Source organism: Cryptomeria japonica, chromosome 10, assembly GCF_030272615.1.
Source record: "Cryptomeria japonica chromosome 10, Sugi_1.0, whole genome shotgun sequence".
Taxonomy (NCBI): Eukaryota; Viridiplantae; Streptophyta; class Pinopsida; order Cupressales; family Cupressaceae; genus Cryptomeria; species Cryptomeria japonica.
The window spans coordinates 797,976,114-797,995,101 of record NC_081414.1 but is presented as its reverse complement, the minus strand read 5'-3'; the positions used below and the strand labels follow the sequence as shown (position 1 = coordinate 797,995,101).

Below are 18,988 nucleotides of genomic sequence, written 5' to 3'. Positions count from 1 at the left end.
TTTTGATAAGATGGTTTTGGATACACTTTTGGCTTTTTCTCATGAGTGTTGCCATCAATGTCAAAGGGGGAGATTGTTGGCAAATGAGCACTCCAATGAGAAATTGTAGGTGATTGAAGGTATTGTCATTTATGGCAACCTTACAATCCTATGGTACTGACACCGGCAGACAGTGACATAGACACCGGCACCGGCACCAGCAAAGATGTTCCCCAGCACCTTGACTGACAAGAGTTTATTTATTGTATTTTGTATTTAATTGTAAAATATTTTTGTAAGCCGACAAGGTGAGTTGTAATATGACTCATATAAGTATGAGTTCTTGTAGATCATTTAGGATATGTGGATATAGTTAGATTATTGCAGAACTAAGATGTGAATATTAAGGCAGAGTTTGGAATAAGGTTTTGGAAGTTGTATGAGCTTAAACTGGTACTGAACCTAGCATAGAGGATGCTGATCTGAATACATGACATTGGATTTATATAATCCACTTTTGTAAGTGAGTGAGACTTCTCTTTTTGTACTTAAGCAGTGAGCTTTAGGCAGCTGGCCTTCCTGCATGTGCAGGCCCCTAATGTATCAGTAATATTCACTTATTGGCCAGTGAGCGAATATTATGGGTCACAAATCTCACCGAGGTTTTTCACACACCGGGTTTCCTCGTTAAAAATATTGTGTTATGGTGTGCTTTCTATGTGGTGTTTATTATTCTTATTTACTGCATTAATTTTGGTTTACTGGTACACTATTTTGAGATGCAATTCACTTAATAAGCTAAGAAAATACATTAACCAGCAAGATACTGATTCACCCCCCCTCTTAGTATCTTTGGGAATCCTAACATCAACTTTTACATGCAATCTCTTAATGACTCTTCTTAGTCTTTTGTTGTAGCATTTGTAGGCATTGCTGCTAGAAGAGTAACCAAGGATGATTCCTTCATCACTTTTGGAGTCAAAACTTCCTAAACCATCCATATCTCTCTTGATAAAGAACTTGCTTCCAAATACTTTGAATTATTTGACTGATGACTTCTAGTCATACCACAATTCATAAGGTGTCATTCTCTTATTTTTTCTTAATTGAACCCAATTCAAAGTATATGCAGCAATATGAATAACTTCTTTCCAATATGTGTCTGGCAGACTGGCCTCATTTAACATGGTTTTGGCCATCTCCTTAACTTTCTTGTTCTTTCTTTCTACCACACCAGTTTTTTTGGTGTCCTAGGGGCTGAATATTGCCTTCTAATTCCATGTTTTTTCACAGTAATCTTCAAACTCATTTGATGTGAACTCTCCACCCCGGTCTGGTCTTAGACATTTTAACTTGCACCCACTTTCTTTCTCCACCATTTTCCTAAAGCTTGAATTTGTCAAATGCTTGTGACTTATCTTGCAGGAAGGTGACCCAAGTGATTCTTGAGTAATCATCAATAAAGAGCATAAAATATCTTTCATCGGCAAGAGTTCTTGTCCTAGTTGGACCACACAGATCTGTATGTACAGTCTCAAGTGGTCTAGAGGTGTTGTGCTCTTTTGTCCTGAAACTCACTTTAGTTTTTTTTCCTTTCACACATTCATCACAAAATGTGCTTACTGGTTTGATGATAGGTGGAATATTCCTAACATACCCCTTTCTACTCACTGTAACTAAGTTATCAAAGTTTATATGGCCTAATTTTTGGTGCCAAAGCCAGCTTTCATCAACTTGTCCTATCATGCATTGGGACTCATAGCATTCCTTTAGATTATAAACATTTCCATCTTTTCTCTTTCCCTTTCCCACCACTTGACCGATACTATTTTTTTATCTGGCACTCAGTTGAGTCAAAGATGAATTTATAACCTTTGTCATTCATTTGACTCACACTCAGCAGATTGTGCTTTAGGCCTTCCACATAATATACATCATGTGCCTTCAATTTTTCATCAATACTTAGAGTACCTTTTCCCTTTATTTTGATGGATGAGTTGTCTCCAAATCTTACTGAACCACCATTCCAGTCTTCAAGTTTGTTGAATTTATTTTTGTCACCTATCATGTGGTTGGAGCAACCACTATCTACAATGCATAGATTTTTCCTTTCAACATGTAAGATAGTCTTCACTTTCAGACTTGATTCAGCCTTTTCCTTTTCTTTCTCAACCCATACTGTTTTGGTTTCCTTCTTTTTGTTAGCTCCAATTTTGTGTTTAGATTCAACTACCAGTTCTTGATCAAGATTTGTCTTCTTCTGTTTGCTTTTCTTGTTTTTACAAAGCCTTTCTATGTTTCCAATCTCTTGATAGTTATAGCATTTCATATTTTCATTTAAAGATAAATCCTTAACATTATTGTGGGGCACCAATTTAGTCTTCCTTCATTCAAAACTCCTATATGACCATATCCTTTGCAATGATAAAAAACAACATTCATATCCTAGAGTGCATTAAATAGATTTCTACTTTCATAACTCATGGAGGGCTTATTGGTTAATCTACAGTCAGCTATTCTATGCCCAAATTCATTACACTGGTAACAATAACCATGAAAGTTAGAAACATACTGGCTAGGTTGCCTTGGTCCTACAAAGGACTGCCTCATCGAAGGTCTTCCCTTCATATTATTGACTATGGTGAATCCTTCATGGTCAACTCTTGCATTTCTCCTTCGATCTGCATGTCGGTACAATGAGTGTGGCCTCTAGTTCATTGTTTGAGTATACCGGTTTGTGTAGCGATTTCCAACAACATCTGCATATGTCTTTTTATCAGTATCCTTTCCTACAGTGGATGTCCTCTTTTCGTCACCTTCATTTGAGGAGGTGAACTTTATTTCTTTATTGGATGTGTCTTTATTGTTTGAACTTTGACCTTCTTCAAAGCCTAAGCCACCGGTATCTTTGGATTGCTTCTATTTGCTCAACATCTTGTCTAAGGCTTCTATGCTACCTTCACACTTGCTCCTTACTTTTATTTCTTCCTTACTTTCTTCAACCTCCTTTTTGAGCTTCACTATTTATGCTTCCAGATCTTGATGCTCCTTTTCCTTCTTCATCAAATCAAAGGATGTAACTTCACATATTCTCTTGGTTTCTTCTAGCTGCACTTTCAAGTTAGATATGACTTGATTGGACTCATCCAGGGATTTCTTCAAGAGACCTTGTTCATCTACTACTATATGCTTGACCTTCTTGAATTCTCTTCTTGTTTTACTCAGTTCCTCAAGAGAACTTATAAGCTCTCCTTCTAAATCTACTTCAGCCTCAATATCCTCTTCTTCCTCATCTTCACCAATTGGTTCATCAAGTGCCATAAAGAGGTTAACTTTTTAATCATTCTCATGGAAGTTATCTTCTGATGAACTTTGTTCATCTGTGGCATCATCTTCAATAGTATAGAGGTTGTTCTACTTCCGATAGCCTCTCCTTCCTTGTTGGTAGACATTTCTTTCTCTATCTTTCCCAACAAATTTGCTAAACTCTATTAACTCATCTCCACCTATTTTATTGTAAGCACATTTTGTAGAAAGTGTCCAACCTTACCGCAGTTGAAACATTTGAGTGGTAGCTTTCCTTTATACTTGTCAGATCCTCTTTTAAGCTTTTTGACAAGGTTTTCTACCTCTACATCAGAGTCTTCACTGGATCCTTTATGAGTCGCTACTTCTTTTCCCTTTTGGGTAGTGTTGAATGCTACTTATTTTCTTAAGGAAGCATTACCAGTCATTCTCATCTCATAGGCTATTAGTGAGCCAAATAGTTCATCCATTGAAAATATCTTCAGATCCTTGGCTTCTTCTATGGCAAACACCGTTGTATCATACTTAGGTGTAAGAGACCTAAGTTCCTTCTTTACAAGGATCTCATCTACAATTTCTTCACCAAACCCTTTGATAGTATTCACAGTTTCATCAAATCTGTGAAGATAATCTGCAATCTTTTCATCATCCTTCATCTTGATGCCTTTAAGCTGGCCCCTTAGTGCTTGCATCTTGTCCTCTTGAAGTTTTGCATCTCCTTCAAATACTCTCTGCAATTTATCCCAATTTTCCTTGGCTGATGCATAGTGCATGACTTTGACAAACTCATTATCAGACAGTCCTCTCAAGATAGCATGTTTGGCCTTTTCATTGTTCTCATACTCCTTCTTGGCATCTAGATCAGTGGGAGGAACACTAGGGACAACATACCCATTCTTGACAGACATCCACACATCAAAACCAAGGGAGGAAATATAGGTCTCCATTATTCTACTCCAAAAGGCATAGTTGGATCCATCAAACATGGGGGATTTTGAGGAAGAAGAATCATTTATTTCCATTGTGTTCAAGCCCAGAAACTACCCAAGATTTATAAACAACCAAGAACCTAGGCTCTGATGCCAATTGTTGAACATAGAGTACCACTAAGAGGGGGGTGAATCAATGGTTCCTAAACTTTTTGAATTTTAAAACAACCTTAGAATATGGGTTATTATCTTAAGCACCAAACAATCAAAAATTTTAAACCAAAAGGGAAACCAAAGAGAACAATCACATAAATGCAACCCACAACATCAGATATACAAGGAAAACCCAATATGGGAAAAACATCAGTGAGAAATATTGTTGGAGACTACTACTCCAATCTAGCCTCACAAGTAAAACATTGAATTAGAAATATTTAGGGCACCAACCCAAGGAGCACTAACCCCTGGACCAAACACCAACTTCGTGATGTATATAATGAAATACAATTTAGATACAGTTAAGGCTTCTTGTTGCAAATGAATTCTGCAACTCTTGATCAAATGGCTTACTACCGATCGATAGTCTTTTCTTCTCCATTGGATCTGACACTACCAGTTGTGAGATCACTCTCTTTGATTCTTGGCCTCTCTTCTCTCTCTCTCTCTCTCTCAAATTCTTGCAACTTACTATGTCACGCTTGGATGCTGTCTTGCTCTAGCACACCTCACTAGTTTTCTTAACTGTTGGACCTGCTACAGTTATACCAATACTCAATCACTACCGATCAACCACTGCCGATTAAACCATCTCATAGGTTTTCTTTCTCACTCACTCTGCAACTTTCTTAGAATAAATTCAAAGGAAAAAATATTTTTCTCTGCACTTAAGCTCAATTTTAACTTTTTCTTCTCTACAAGCATCAAATCTTCTATGTTTGGAGCTCATGTATTTTATTCATGGTTTCTCGCCAAGAATTCATTCAAACACTATTGTGTTAGGTTTTCCTTTTCCAACTCAATCTAAATCCCCTCTGATATGATCTTCTTTTCAGGGATATGATCTTTACGATAACATTCAATCACCAACTAAACTTTGCATTCTAATGTGCGTTTTCTAAATCTGGATTTCTGCACCATGCTTTTCTGCTTTCCTCTATCACTCACCATTAATCAATTTTTTGTTTCCTTCACCTGATAGGTACGAAGATCAAATCTTCTTGCAAGATCAGTGTGATTTCTTTTCCAGCTTTCTTTCCTCAAGCCATAATCTTCTGGCATCTTTTGTGACTTGCGGGTTTCTCATTAAAAACTGAGGTCTACCTGCAGATTTGTTACCTCGATGCACACTCTACCGAACTATGTGGTACCTCCACCTAGCATCGAGCTATGATTCTTGTCGACATCCACCTTTTCTTGAATTCCTATGTTGACCCTGGTTGATTACCATTCTGGTTTATGATACCGGTATGACCATCAACCTCTTCTTTGTTTTGTATACCGGATTTTGTGCCTTCATAATACACAGACAACCTTCATCCCGGTTTATGCCTTATGGTAAGCCTTCATTCTGTCTGCTCACTCTCATATGTATTGCCATCATATTGGTCACCACTTCTATTGGTAACCTTTCAAACCAGTTGACATCAATGACAACTTAATCCCAAATTGCTAACAATAGATGCTAAGGAGTGGAAAGAATTACATTTGTATGTTGCATACAATTATGACTTTATGTTAGAATTGATGGAGAAGTATGATGAACAAAAGAAATTAGAGGATGAAAATGCATGGGCCAATATATATAATATACTTGGTCAAAACACTACTTGAGGATTGCTTGCAAGCCATAAAAGAAAATGGCCAGAGAGATGCTCATGGAATTGGCTAAAGACCAATATTGAATATAAGGCAACAAAAGGGAGGAATAGAGTGACACAACAACAACTAAATTTTGTGAAAGGATCTATAAATGGGGAGGTGATACATATATAGTAACATATTGGAGATATTTAATAAATTGTCTTTTAACTTTTGTATTCTTGAATCTAATTAGCTAATATTTATATGAAATTAGGTAACATATTACGAAGGAATGTGGAATTTTCGTCATCACTTTCACATCAAAAAGGTTGATGAAAAGAGACAAACTTATGATTATGGAGTTTCAACATTATTTGAGGTGGAATATCATCCATATGCAAATGATAGATAGGCAATCACAAGTACACTTCACTATTATGGAGTGTTGGAGGATATTATAGAGCTTGATTTTATGTCTTTCAAGAAAGTTATTTTTCATATTGAATGGTACAAGCATTATCAAAGTGGGTGAAGAAAAAACTATCCTTTTGTACAACAATGGATTCCATATGATCAATATATCTAGGTTTGAAGCCACTTTTGAACCTTATGTGTTTCCAAATCAATGTGACCAGATATTTCTCATTACAAATTTAGAACAACCTAGTTGGTCATTTGTGATTGATTATGATCCAAGAGGATGAAGAGTAACTTCGATTTAAGACAATGAAGATGCAGAAGTCCCCACTGATGATGAAAATAGCGTAGATGGAGATGATGAAAATTTTATTGCCAATAATGTATATAAGTAGGATGAAGATCATGATGAGTTTATTGAAGTGTTCGAAGGACATAAGCAACCACATGGGCATCAATTCCATGAAGATGATGAATTTATTGATTTTCATTTGCCTATAGTTGAAGGTGATGAAGATAATGAAAATGCTAGTACTAATTTATTTGTAGATTTAGGACCCAATAATGATGGGGTATTTATGCCATCAGATGAGGAAATTTCATATGAGGATGACATTATCTGATCACCATGATCACTTTAAGAAGGTTTTAAAGATTTAATACAATTTAATTAATTCTTTACAATTTACGTCTCTGTTGGGACTGTTCATACTGTCTTTTCTTTTCTTAAGGTCAATTAGACAACAAATGCACTATTTTTTGTCTTTGTGAATACTTACTGGAATCAGTATTTGTTGGTATGAAGTCTCTCATACAAAGTTACAATATTTCTCACCTAAATTATGTTCAAACCTTCCTTGAAATGGCTTTCATGGCAGTGATGGGTTCTTATGACTGCAATTTTTGAATGATGTGTTAATTGTCTTTGACTGCTATGTATGCTACTCTCGGTGACTTATGAGGATGTTGTTATCTTTGACAGTGAATGTATCTTTTGGTTCCAGACATTATTCTTCATTGATGAGGGATAACTGCTCTAAGACATTCTTTTGGATTTGTGACTGTTCAAGACAAAATACTGTGTTGTTCATTGTGACTTCATTGTCTCTCTATTTCTGACCTCTGATATGCATCACAGGGGTCTTCCTTTTGGGAAAATATATATTTAGCTCCTCCTTTAGGATCTCTTTATGTATTCAAGTCTCGAGCTTGGGACTTGTTACAAATTGTTTTCATTGATGTCACAAATACACACAAAACTAGATTAGTAAGTATATTATGATATGTTGTCATAATTCTGAATTAGAATGAAGATTGAAATACAAGTATTCATAATGGTTGTCTTGTTTTTGGATATGCATAGGATTCACTTTCATACCTAGGCATTGTATCGTGATTGGATCAGCACAACATGTTCTATCCTCTATTTAGTTTTGATGTTCCCAGTTATATTTCTAGTTTGCAATGATACCTATATCTCTTTATCTTTCCTCTAAGGTTGATAGGTAACTGTTCTTTCTCTTGGGAAGGCACTATTGTCATGAGCACTGTGACTGTACTACTGGTAAGGGCTTCATGATGTATTTATCATTTTACCTTTGATTGATGAATGGCCCTTCAAGGTGTTGAACCCTCATCACTGACCTCATACATACTCACTACTACAAAATGATGTCTAAATACCTCCTCAATATACCCTAGACATTATAATGATTCTTGAAACCATGAGAATCTTATACGTGATTGTTCTTCACTATATTTGATAGCAAACTTTTCATCTTGACTGTATATCCTACAAAGAAAGTGATTGAATTCCTCTTTACCATGACCACGAGACCCTATCATAAGGTTTGTTCATTGGCATGCTATGTTGCATTTGTGAATGACTTCTTATATTTCTATGTCAAACTAGACAATTTATGATTCTATGATAGTCATCCTTACCCTTATTCATATATTGTTTTTTCTTCAAATCAATTGGTTTTCTTCAAATCTATGATTTGATTGCTCTAATATGTTTTAATAGCCATGGGAGATCTTATTGATAGTTCACTATCTATTTGACTACACTTTGTGACTCTTGAGACTGGTTCTTCATCATCGATCTGATTAATTCATTGTGAATATCAAAGGCTTCTTTGACACTTGAAGATAAATATAAGAGCAAATGACTCATGAGCAGCAACTAATGATTAAGATATGTTCCTTAGCACAAATGGTATGGTGATTGTATTGATAGCATTCTTTGGGGTTGTAATCCACTCTGAACAAGCTTTTATCTTTGTTTTCATGACTAGGACTTCTCAAACCTCTAATGATACTTGTTTGGTATGAATTATTTCTAGGTCACATTTGTGGACAAATATTGTTGCTTTTTCTCTTTCATCATGATTGTGTGATTAAGTCTGTGGGTGCTACTATTTCAATATGTCTCTTCACTGATCTCTTTGTGCATTAAGGGCTACTACAAGTCATACTCTGTGATAAGCTTCATGTTCTTGAGCATGATTGCACTATTATGTTCACTTAGGAGGCTGCTTCTTTTGACTCATGAACATCTTAATGATTGTGTTAAAGTCTTCTATATGCCTTTGTGTATCCATATTACTATCTTTTACTAATTCTTTTCATTATGGTCTTTTGTGGCAAGGAGTATCCTTAATTTGATTCTTTGAATGGTCTTTGTAACCTGCCATGACTCAACTCATTGTTCTTACATTTCTCTGTCTTAACTACCTCTTGATTTTCAATGCCCTATCTCTTATGAGGTTTTTATAATGACTATTATATTGCTCTAAAGGTTTCTATCTAGGCCATCACATGCCTCCCTATGACTGATTTTGATGATAAACACTTAAAAGATTTATTTTATTGTGTTTGAACTTTTTATTAGTGCTTTTGAATGTCATATGACTGTTATTTTTCTTTAGAACTATAACAAGGACCGTCCCTTTGATAATCTTAGTGTGACACTTATTTCTACAACTTTCATCCTAGGCATATGATGGTGACATGATTTAGGAACATTTCATATTCTTTGACTACTATTGGTTTTTCTTCATTTTTGGCTGCATGTCATGGGGTCCTCTTGCATCAACCTCAGTCATGAAATGGTTGTCACCAATTGGCTACACTGGCTAATACAAGTTGTTTGATATTGTGCATGATCTTTGTTTTACTTGTCACTACAATGATAAGAATATTCACTCATTTCCTCTCATACTATAACTGTTCTTCTCTCTTCAAACTGTCAAAATCTCTTGACTCTGTCTTTGCTTCTCTAGCATTGTGTGTTACTTTGACTTACTAAAAAGGCTTGTTATTATCATATGGTTTGTTTTTTACATGCCTTTATGAAGGTCTCAGTTCTACATTCTAAATGATTGGCATATTATTCCTTCGAAGCCCTTTTGATCTAGATTTCATAGAGAGTATTATGGCTGCTTAGTATCCTGACTAAGATTTGGTCTAGAATAAATCCTTATGCCTTGTGATACTATAATCTTTTTCTATATTTTTAAATTTTTAAGAGTATTTGAAACTTTTGCTAGTGACCACGGGTACTATATGCATATGTTCTCTAATCAGTATTTTCTTATTTTTATGTCATTATGTGCCTTTTTAAGAATGTGGGCATGGGTGCAACCGGTTCTTCTATGGGGGATCCTTTGATCTTAAAATGCTTTGATTGATATGTTAAAAATGGACAAGGGCAACAAATTACTATGATGGTGCATGAGGTAACCCTGAAAAAAAAAAATTATATGCTAAATTATCTTATTTTCCCTATTATATTATGTTAATTTGTGTTTGTGGAATGCAGTCCAGCTTGAAAGTAACTTCATTGAGTGTAAATCTTCTTGGCATGAAGGATTTGGCTATGCCCTCCAATACATCTACAATTATGCCAGAGGTAAGATTCAATCATATGTTTGTGTTGGTTTGATTATGTTATTGTCACATATTATATCATTCTAATACTGCATTATGCCTTATGGATGTTTCAAGGATTAGTCCAACAAAGACTGATGTTCCAGATGTGGGTTTAGTCAGAATTCTCCCACCAACATCCAAACAAGTTTCCTAGAGGAGTCTCATAGATTCCCAATCAAGAATACTAAGGCTCCTACTAGATACTCCTAAAAATGTTCCAATCAGACATGATATAAGTGAACAAATTCAGTTATAGGAAAGGGCATTGTGGGACAGTGCAGGGTCTACCTCAGATGAATAGGTCAAATTAATTATATATTTTTATTTTCATAATTTTACAATTAATGATTGTTTATTGTGTTTTCCTTTCTTTAAAAACTATTATTAGAACTTTATTATGACTTCTCATTAATCTTTACTCAATGGTTGTCCTCTTCATTTATAGAAAGTGTTGTAATACTTTGATCACTACAACGTAACATGGACTATCTTTGTTACATGTGCATTAACATTCTCTAGACACTTCTTCCTAGGTATCAATCACAAAGATGGAACAAACAAAATTAGAACTATGAATGCTTGCGCACCAATCACAACCAAAACAAACAAAATCAGAACTATGGATACTATCAAATAGTCTTTCTCTTTACTGTCTAACCTTCATTCTTATTGACTACTACAACTTGAACAATGATGTCTCCAAGACTCTCTTGGATCATCTTCATATTACTAGCTGCTTACAAATAGTTTCATATTTTGGTTGGGTTTTAGATAATTTCACAATCTCACTGTAAATATAGGAAATAAATGACAAAGTGATTGATGTACCTATAAGAGAATCTACCTAAACCCCTAAGACTACAACAATATCCTCAGTGACTACAAAAGGAATGCAAAAAGTTACAATCTTGCCCACCTCAGAAGGAAATGTCTTGAAGGATGAAGTAGGGTTAAAATTCTTTCACTTTATTTTTCATCATGCAGAACAATTATTTGGCAAAAACATTCAAATGGATTGGACGAAGAAATCCAATTCTAAGATATTATTCTAGATATTGCACATAAATACATGCACTCTAAATGAGATAATTCAAGGTCAAAGTTGCCAAAAGACTTGAGATATCCACGTCCAGCTTGGATCACAGACCAAGTGACATGGGAAGAACTTATGAAAGATGCCAAATTTAAGAGGAAGGCCCACAATAATCCAAACTATAGGTCATCTACACGATGAGGATCGAAAAGACACCTTCAAGATACAACAAAAGCAACCCAAGCTAGGTTGTCAAGTATTGGATCCCATAAATTAGGATCTAGTGGGTACAATAGCATTTGTGGTGGTTTGGTGAGTGAATATTATCATCTACTATATTTTCTATTTCATTAAAAAAGTCATGACAAACTTCTGAGTTAATTGTATCTTATAATTCATTATACCTTATAAATTTGGTTATGTTTGTTTATGTAGGTTCACCAATTTCAAAAGGAAGCTTCAGAGGAGGACCAAAAATATGCTTTATTACATGGTTCCCAAGGCCTATGCCAACATATGCTAGATCGAGGGAAGAAATTAGTGAGTGGTCATGAATCCGAGGTAAGTTCTTTATGATATTATATGACTTATGCATTAATTTAAGTAGAGGTATTAAGTTATTTAAATAAGTTAAATTGCATTGTGTATAGGAAGCTCAACAATTAAACTCATTAGGTTGTGAGCATGAAGAGGTGCTAGAGGATCACGATGAATTGTTTCTACACACAATGATTCAACTGTCATTCCTGAAACTCGGGAGGAAACCATCCTTGAATTTCAGCAAGTGGGAGACAACAATATTGAGGAGGGTGTTCAATGTGATGAACAATCCACACCCACAATAGGAAAAGTTCCTCATAGAAAGAGGACACAAAGAAAGATGATGGATAGAAACAAATGAACAAAAGACATATTTGCTTCCTATCATTGTTCAGTTTTCATTGCTATTATAAACCTAATTTATATAGCATCATATTTGTTTAATGAATACTTGTGAATTTATTCACTTTTACAAATGGATTTCTGATTTCACTTATGTTTTCAATTGAACAATACATTATTCCCAAATATGGTTGAGAATTAAGTTTGGTATTTTTTTGTATCTCCCTCAAGTCATATTTAAGTGCTTAAAAGTTCTAATTTGACTGTTAAATTGAATTTTTCGTGGACTAGCTAAGACTAAACTTCAAGACTAACTCAAATTTAGGACTTACTATTATGTTTGGTCAATGTTATTATCTTTGGCTACATCTATTCTGAAAAATAATCATCAAGATTTATAATCTTCTAAAAAAAAGTAAAATTCCTTAAATATTTTTTAGTTGTAAGTTTTTGTGAGCAATTATTAAGATTTCTAATCTTCTAAAAAGGTATGGTTCCTTAAATGGAACGCCATGGCTATGTATCAAGATTTCTATGTATTCGATGATGGATATGCAATGCAAGATGGAACACCATGGCCAGACAACAACCCTCGGGACCATCTTGGGATGATTCAGGTACTAGATTATTGCACTCTGTCCATACCTGATGAGAATGTTGATTTCTAGTAATTCATGCACTCTTGAATGCATTTTCTTTGCTTTTTGTTATCATGTTTGTTAGCATTTTGTAAAGGTGACAGGTTAGCAATTTCTTGCTTTTGTTTTTTATTTCAGGTATTCATAGTAGGGCACTTGACATTGTTGGAAATGAACTACCCCGCTTAGTTTATGTATCTCGTGTAAAGAGTCTTGGTTTCCGACACCACAAGAAAGCTGGTGCAATGAATGCATTGGTATATACCTTTCTCGGTATTTAGGTTTATTGTTTTGTAATATTATTATAATATATATCTGCTTGTGTATCTTATTATTAACAACAATGATCATTTATATTTGGGGAATTCAGGTTCGTGTTTCTGTTGTCCTTACAAATGGTTCCTTCCTATTGAATTTTGATTGTGATCACTATATAAATAATAGTTTTTTGTGCTTTACTACGAGTTATTACATACTAAAACAAATTGGTTTTTTGTGTTTCAGGTTTGTTGGTTAGTTGGTGACTGTAGTGAAGCTGATATACTTGCTGCTTTCCATGATGCCATCAGTGATGGAGTAGATGTACTATCTATTTCCTTGGGCTCAGGAACACCTTTGCCTGACTATTTTGCTTCAAGTTTAGATATAGGATCCTTCCATGCAATGGAAAAGGGTATTCCTGCGGTGATTTCAGAAGGAAATGATGGGCCTAACCCTGCTTCTGTTTCAAATACAACTCCTTGGAGTATGTCTGTAGCAGCAAGCACCATTGACCGTAGCTTTCCTACAAACTTAATGCTTGGAAATAACATGAGTATCAAGGTATCTATCATGCTCTTCAATTTTTAAAAAGTTTTGTTTCTCAATTTTATTTTTAATAATATAATTTATGTGACATATAATGACTTATAAATTGATAATTATTATTTTTTTAAATAATTGTATGTGTTGTAAGGGAAAGGGAGTAAACACCGAAAAACCAAAGAGCTCATTCATACCACTGGTAGATGGAGCCTCAGCCTCAAGGGGAGGGTATGTAGATCTCAAAACAAAGACCAAATCTTATTCTTATATTGGTTGTACATTTTATTTTCATAACATTTTATTCATTGTTCACAACATTGTATATTTAACTCATAACATTTTGGTTTCATAACATTGTATATTTTACTAATAAGATTTTGCACATGCATGTGAAGAACATTGTGGATCTCTTAAACGAAATTTGGTTTCAAGAGAAATAGTGCTATGCTTTGAAACTCATGGGAGTGACGAAGACTTCAATGCAGCTTTAGATGTGTACGTAGCAGGAGGGGCTGCATTAATTTTCTCAGAAGTGCCCACCAAAGTGGTGCGACAGCTCTCTTTTATACCTGAGGTGTACGTAGATATGGAGCAAGGGGCAAAGATCCTTTCATATTACAAGTCATCTCAGTGAGTTGAAATCACATATGAACTAGAATATTCTATTGAAAAAAATACTCTTTACAAAATGTAATTTAATGTTATATTTGGGTCAGGTCTCCTGTTGTTCGAATGAGTCCAAGTAGAAGTGTTGTGGAACTTGAACCTACACCTGTTCTAGCCTACTTCTCCTGGAGGGGACCTAGCACACTATCTCTAGACATTTTGAAGGCATGTGATAGATTGCATGTTTAAATGAATACTAAGATTATATGTGCTCACCATATTTGGAGAAAATATTGTTAAAGTGAACCATCTTGTTTGATTTAAAAGTTACGAATATGGAATTTATTTAAAGCGTATAATTTGCAATTGTGCAGCCTGATATAACAGCTCCAGGTGTGAACATTCTGGAGGCATGGCCTCTAGTGGTTCCACCTTCAGAAATAGGATTTTACACACGGTCTGTGGACTACAATTTCTTATCAGGAACATCCATGTCATGCCCTCATGTCCCTGGAATTGCTGCTCTTCTCAAATCAATTCATCTAGAATGGAGTGCTGCGGCCATCAGATCTGTCATCATGACAACTGGTACATTACTATGTTATCCATTCATTCTATTCAATTTCAAAAGGAAATTATTATAAACCTTAACATACCCAACTAGGTGACTGTTATCTCTTTTTTGTTACTCACCACAGCCAGGAAATTGTTAAACTTGGGTGCTCCACCATCGAACCTTTCGAAACCCTTTGTTCCACAAAGATAATTGAAATGTTCCAAAGAGATTCTAGAAAACTTCTATATTTATAGTGAATGTGTTCTCCATTGAAATATATCTCTTTTTCTAGCAGATTCTATGTAACACAGGCTTACTTATCATGTGCGCATGCGCAAGCCAGAAGCCGCTTAATATTATTGAGCTATAGTACTACACAATCCAGAAGCATTTTTTTTATCTATATCTATTTATTATGATATGAATGTTTTAAGCCATAAACCTAACTTCCTTTCCCCTCTCATTTTCAAATGATTATTACAATAACTATATAGATTGTTTTCTCAATCCCAACTAGTTGATTTTTTAGCATTACTTTTGGAAGTGCAGAAGAAAGTGATCTGTAAACCTGTTACAAACAGTATCAATTATTATCTTAGACTGTGGAAATATTGTGTGTTGTTCCTTTATGTTTTATTTTAAATTGCTGAAATCGGACATGGATGGTGCCCGGTCTAAACTGCCCATATATTCCTCGAAACTTAAGTGAATCTTCGAGGAAGCCAACAATATTGAATATTTTTGGATTCTTTTTCTTATACTTAATTGAACTTGGCTAAATTTTCTTGTTTATAATATTATTCCTTATCATTTGGAATCCAATTGGCTGAATTTTAGGCCAAACTAAATTTCATTCCGTGTGCTGCGGGTCGGCTTATGCCTTTTCTAATTCACCTGAGATAGAAGAGGTATTATTGAAGGAGAAAGAGTTGATATTAAGACAATCTTAGCTGTGCAGAAACTGAAATAATGGAAACCCATTTGGAAATGCCAGCTAATTCATAAATGAAATTGCAATCATGGAGGAATCAGCAGATGGAATAAGAGAAGAATCTTCTGTGCCTCATATCTAGCATAATGAAGAAGGGAATGATGGCCAAAATTATGAAGAAAATCAGATTCAACGTTAAAAAATGAATCAAGGCCGAAATGATGAAGAAAATCAGATTCAACGTGAAGAAATGAATCATGGCCGAAATGATGAAGAAAATTAGATTCAACGTGAAGAAATTATCCTCCAAATGAAGCAAGTTGTGAAGAACAAGTGGAAGTACGTGAATTGCTCACTGGCATTGATATGCATCTCTCTCACTTTCTTCGGCTCTGATCTTCGGTAACATGCTTGGCTAAGTCCATTATTAATTGAGATTTCGATATTGTCTGTGTATAGGATTTTAAGAGTGTTGTTTTATATGGTATATGCGAAGATTATGCAGGAACGAAGACTTAGGCTGGAATACGATGAGCCCGCAGTATTTGTAGGTAATCCATACCAACTATTTCTTTTGGTGTTATCAACATGCGTGGCAAGCGTAGTATTTATTTCCATTGCCATCAACGCACTGAGAAAAACATAATACGTTCTAAAACATTTAAACCCAAGTCTTAGAACATGTATATGGTCTCTTTTCAGTATTGTACAAATATTTCGCTGCCTCTACATTCAAAACTGCGAACTTCCTTTAAGTCTAGCTACAAGTGTGTTCGATCAACTACAATTTTCAATTTCTCATGGTTGCTTATTAACTTTAAATCTTTTCATGTTCTGTTTCCTAATAGATGTCATTTACAAAATTTATATGTATATTACTTTTCTTTATAGTCAAATCATGTTATCGCAAGAGTTAGAATTTAATGATTGCACAAATTTGGAAATCCAAAGATGTCATTTACAAAATTTATATGTATATTACTTTTCTTTATAGTCAAATCATGTTATCGCAAGAGGTAGAATTTAATGATTGCACAAATTTGAAAATCCAAAGCTGATGTAGACACTGAATTGCTAGCTTGGAAAGTTCTTCCTTTATAAGGTGCCAGTTGGGGATCGCCTAAGATGCATTGCTGCTCAACCAGTTAAATGTCCCTTGTGCTCAGGCAGTGAAAACATGAAACGTGTATTTTGGGATTGCCCTTTTAAAAAAAAACAAAAAAACAATGGAATGTTGTTTTTATCAATTTCTCTTCTATTTTTCATCATAAGTTGAATTGCAAGGAAGCTCTCTTTGGTCTTGGTTTGCATAATAGCTGTATTGCTGATTCTATGAGACAATTGATTTTAACACATATTTGGAAGGCTAGGTGTACTGCTATGTTCTCAAGCACTTATTTTCCGAAAACTAGTATTTTAAAGCTTTACTCGACATATTTTTTCAGGCTGCTTTTTTGTTTTCACAACTCCCAGATTTATCAGAAGAAATGTTTTGGCCATGGCTCAGCTCCAACAAATTCAACATCAGGCTACTATGCTTCAAAACAGTTGTAAAATAGATCTTTGTAAATTATTCAAATGAAAGTCTTAATGTTTGGTCTCTTATTTACTATTTTTGTTGGCTTATGTAACTGTCTTGATTGTATTATAAGTCATCATGTCTCTTTGAATCTCTTTTATATTTTCTTTCAGCTGTCTTTTTTAGCTGATCATCACTTCTAATCTTGCTTTGATTCAATATAAAATAAAATAAACTCAAAATTTACTCAAATGGAAAGTGACAAGAAGATGAGGTATACTAATGAGAGAGTTTCTCAAAAACCCAAAGCCACGAGGAGTGGGGTCATTGTCTCAGATAAGGAATGTAATTCAAAATATCATGCTAACAAGTAATATAAAATGGTTTTATTAATAAAATGTTAATATAAGGTATTGGAAATATTTATAGAAATTATAATGCATATTCTTCAAAAATAGAATATTATTTCTTGATTGGTTCAATATTTGGTCAACTATGCGAAAGAAAGGCATATTTGACAGCTTGTGGAAGATAATTCCCTCTACAACAATATGGAAATTTGGAAAGAGCAAAATCACATAATCTTTCAGGACAAAGAAATGATAGAAGAAATTCTTTTCTCGAAGGTAGATGGTCAACTTGTGGAATTAGTGAATACAACAACTAAGAATCAATCAATCATGAAGAAGCCGTTTACCCAATGGGATGAGGAAATAACTAAACAATTTCATGGTCTTATGGTTCCCCGTGTTAATACATTTGGGATAGTTAATCACCCTTCCTCTCTAGAATCGATATTAGATGGAAATCCCTAAATCTGTGTGGGATCAAAATAAATTTTGATGGGAAAGCTAAAGGCAATCTAAGCTCAGGTGGAATGGGATGCGTTGCAGGGGATGAGAATGGCAATATTATTACTAAAAAGGAAATGACCTTAGGGGATCCTACTTACAACATGATAGAATTTAGAGCTGCACTTCTTGGACTACGGATGGGGATAAAGATTGTAGCTGAGAAAATTTAGCTAGAAAGTGATTCAATGATAGTGTTTAATGCCATTCAAAAGAGTCATACACCTAATTGGATGCTAGAAAGATGGCTACATCTAATTAAGGAATTGATTATCACATTTGAAGATCTAAAAAAAAGTCACATTTATAGAGAAGGAGATGATTAAGCAGATAGACTAGCCAAGTTAGCATCTGAAATAGAATGATTTGGAAAGGAAAATTAAAATTTTAGCTAAGGTGGTGAAGATAAGTTAAATTTCCCAGATGGTGGTTAGGCTGAGGTGGCGAAGTTAAGTTTACCTTTTGGACTATTGATTGGACTAGTAGGGTGGCACAGTCATGTTGGCCTTTTTGGAAGGTCTCTGGCTGAGGTGGTGATTTTAAACTTACCTTTTTGGTGGTTGATTGGATTGGTCAATTGGTATCGAAGTATGATATTAATGATGATAGTTCATTTCAAATCATATCGATGATTGAGCTTATTACATGGGATATGACTTTTGAAGATCGATATCCACAATCAAGTGATTTGATCGATATTTTTTAAGTAAATCTACAAGTAATGGTGCTAGATTCACTTTGAATCTCTACACAAACAAAAGTAATCTCTACACAACTCAACGAATGCTACAAGCTCTATTGCTA

At 34.7% G+C, this 18,988-nt stretch overlaps 1 protein-coding gene across 1 annotated transcript in view; it reads left to right on the top strand.

Moving 5' to 3' along the window:
* Positions 1-18,357, top strand: part of LOC131072240 (subtilisin-like protease SBT3.18) — a 42,400-nt gene extending 24,043 nt beyond the window's left edge. The window contains exons 2-12 of the mRNA XM_058008360.2: positions 10,255-10,344; positions 11,833-11,958; positions 12,048-12,112; positions 12,844-12,896; positions 13,056-13,174; positions 13,422-13,739; positions 13,873-13,949; positions 14,154-14,351; positions 14,438-14,552; positions 14,702-14,915; positions 18,227-18,357. Coding sequence (XP_057864343.2) covers positions 10,255-10,344; positions 11,833-11,958; positions 12,048-12,112; positions 12,844-12,896; positions 13,056-13,174; positions 13,422-13,739; positions 13,873-13,949; positions 14,154-14,351; positions 14,438-14,552; positions 14,702-14,915; positions 18,227-18,357 — 1,506 coding nt within the window. The remainder of the gene's footprint in view (positions 1-10,254; positions 10,345-11,832; positions 11,959-12,047; positions 12,113-12,843; positions 12,897-13,055; positions 13,175-13,421; positions 13,740-13,872; positions 13,950-14,153; positions 14,352-14,437; positions 14,553-14,701; positions 14,916-18,226) is intronic.
* Positions 18,358-18,988: the final 631 nt, after the last annotated feature.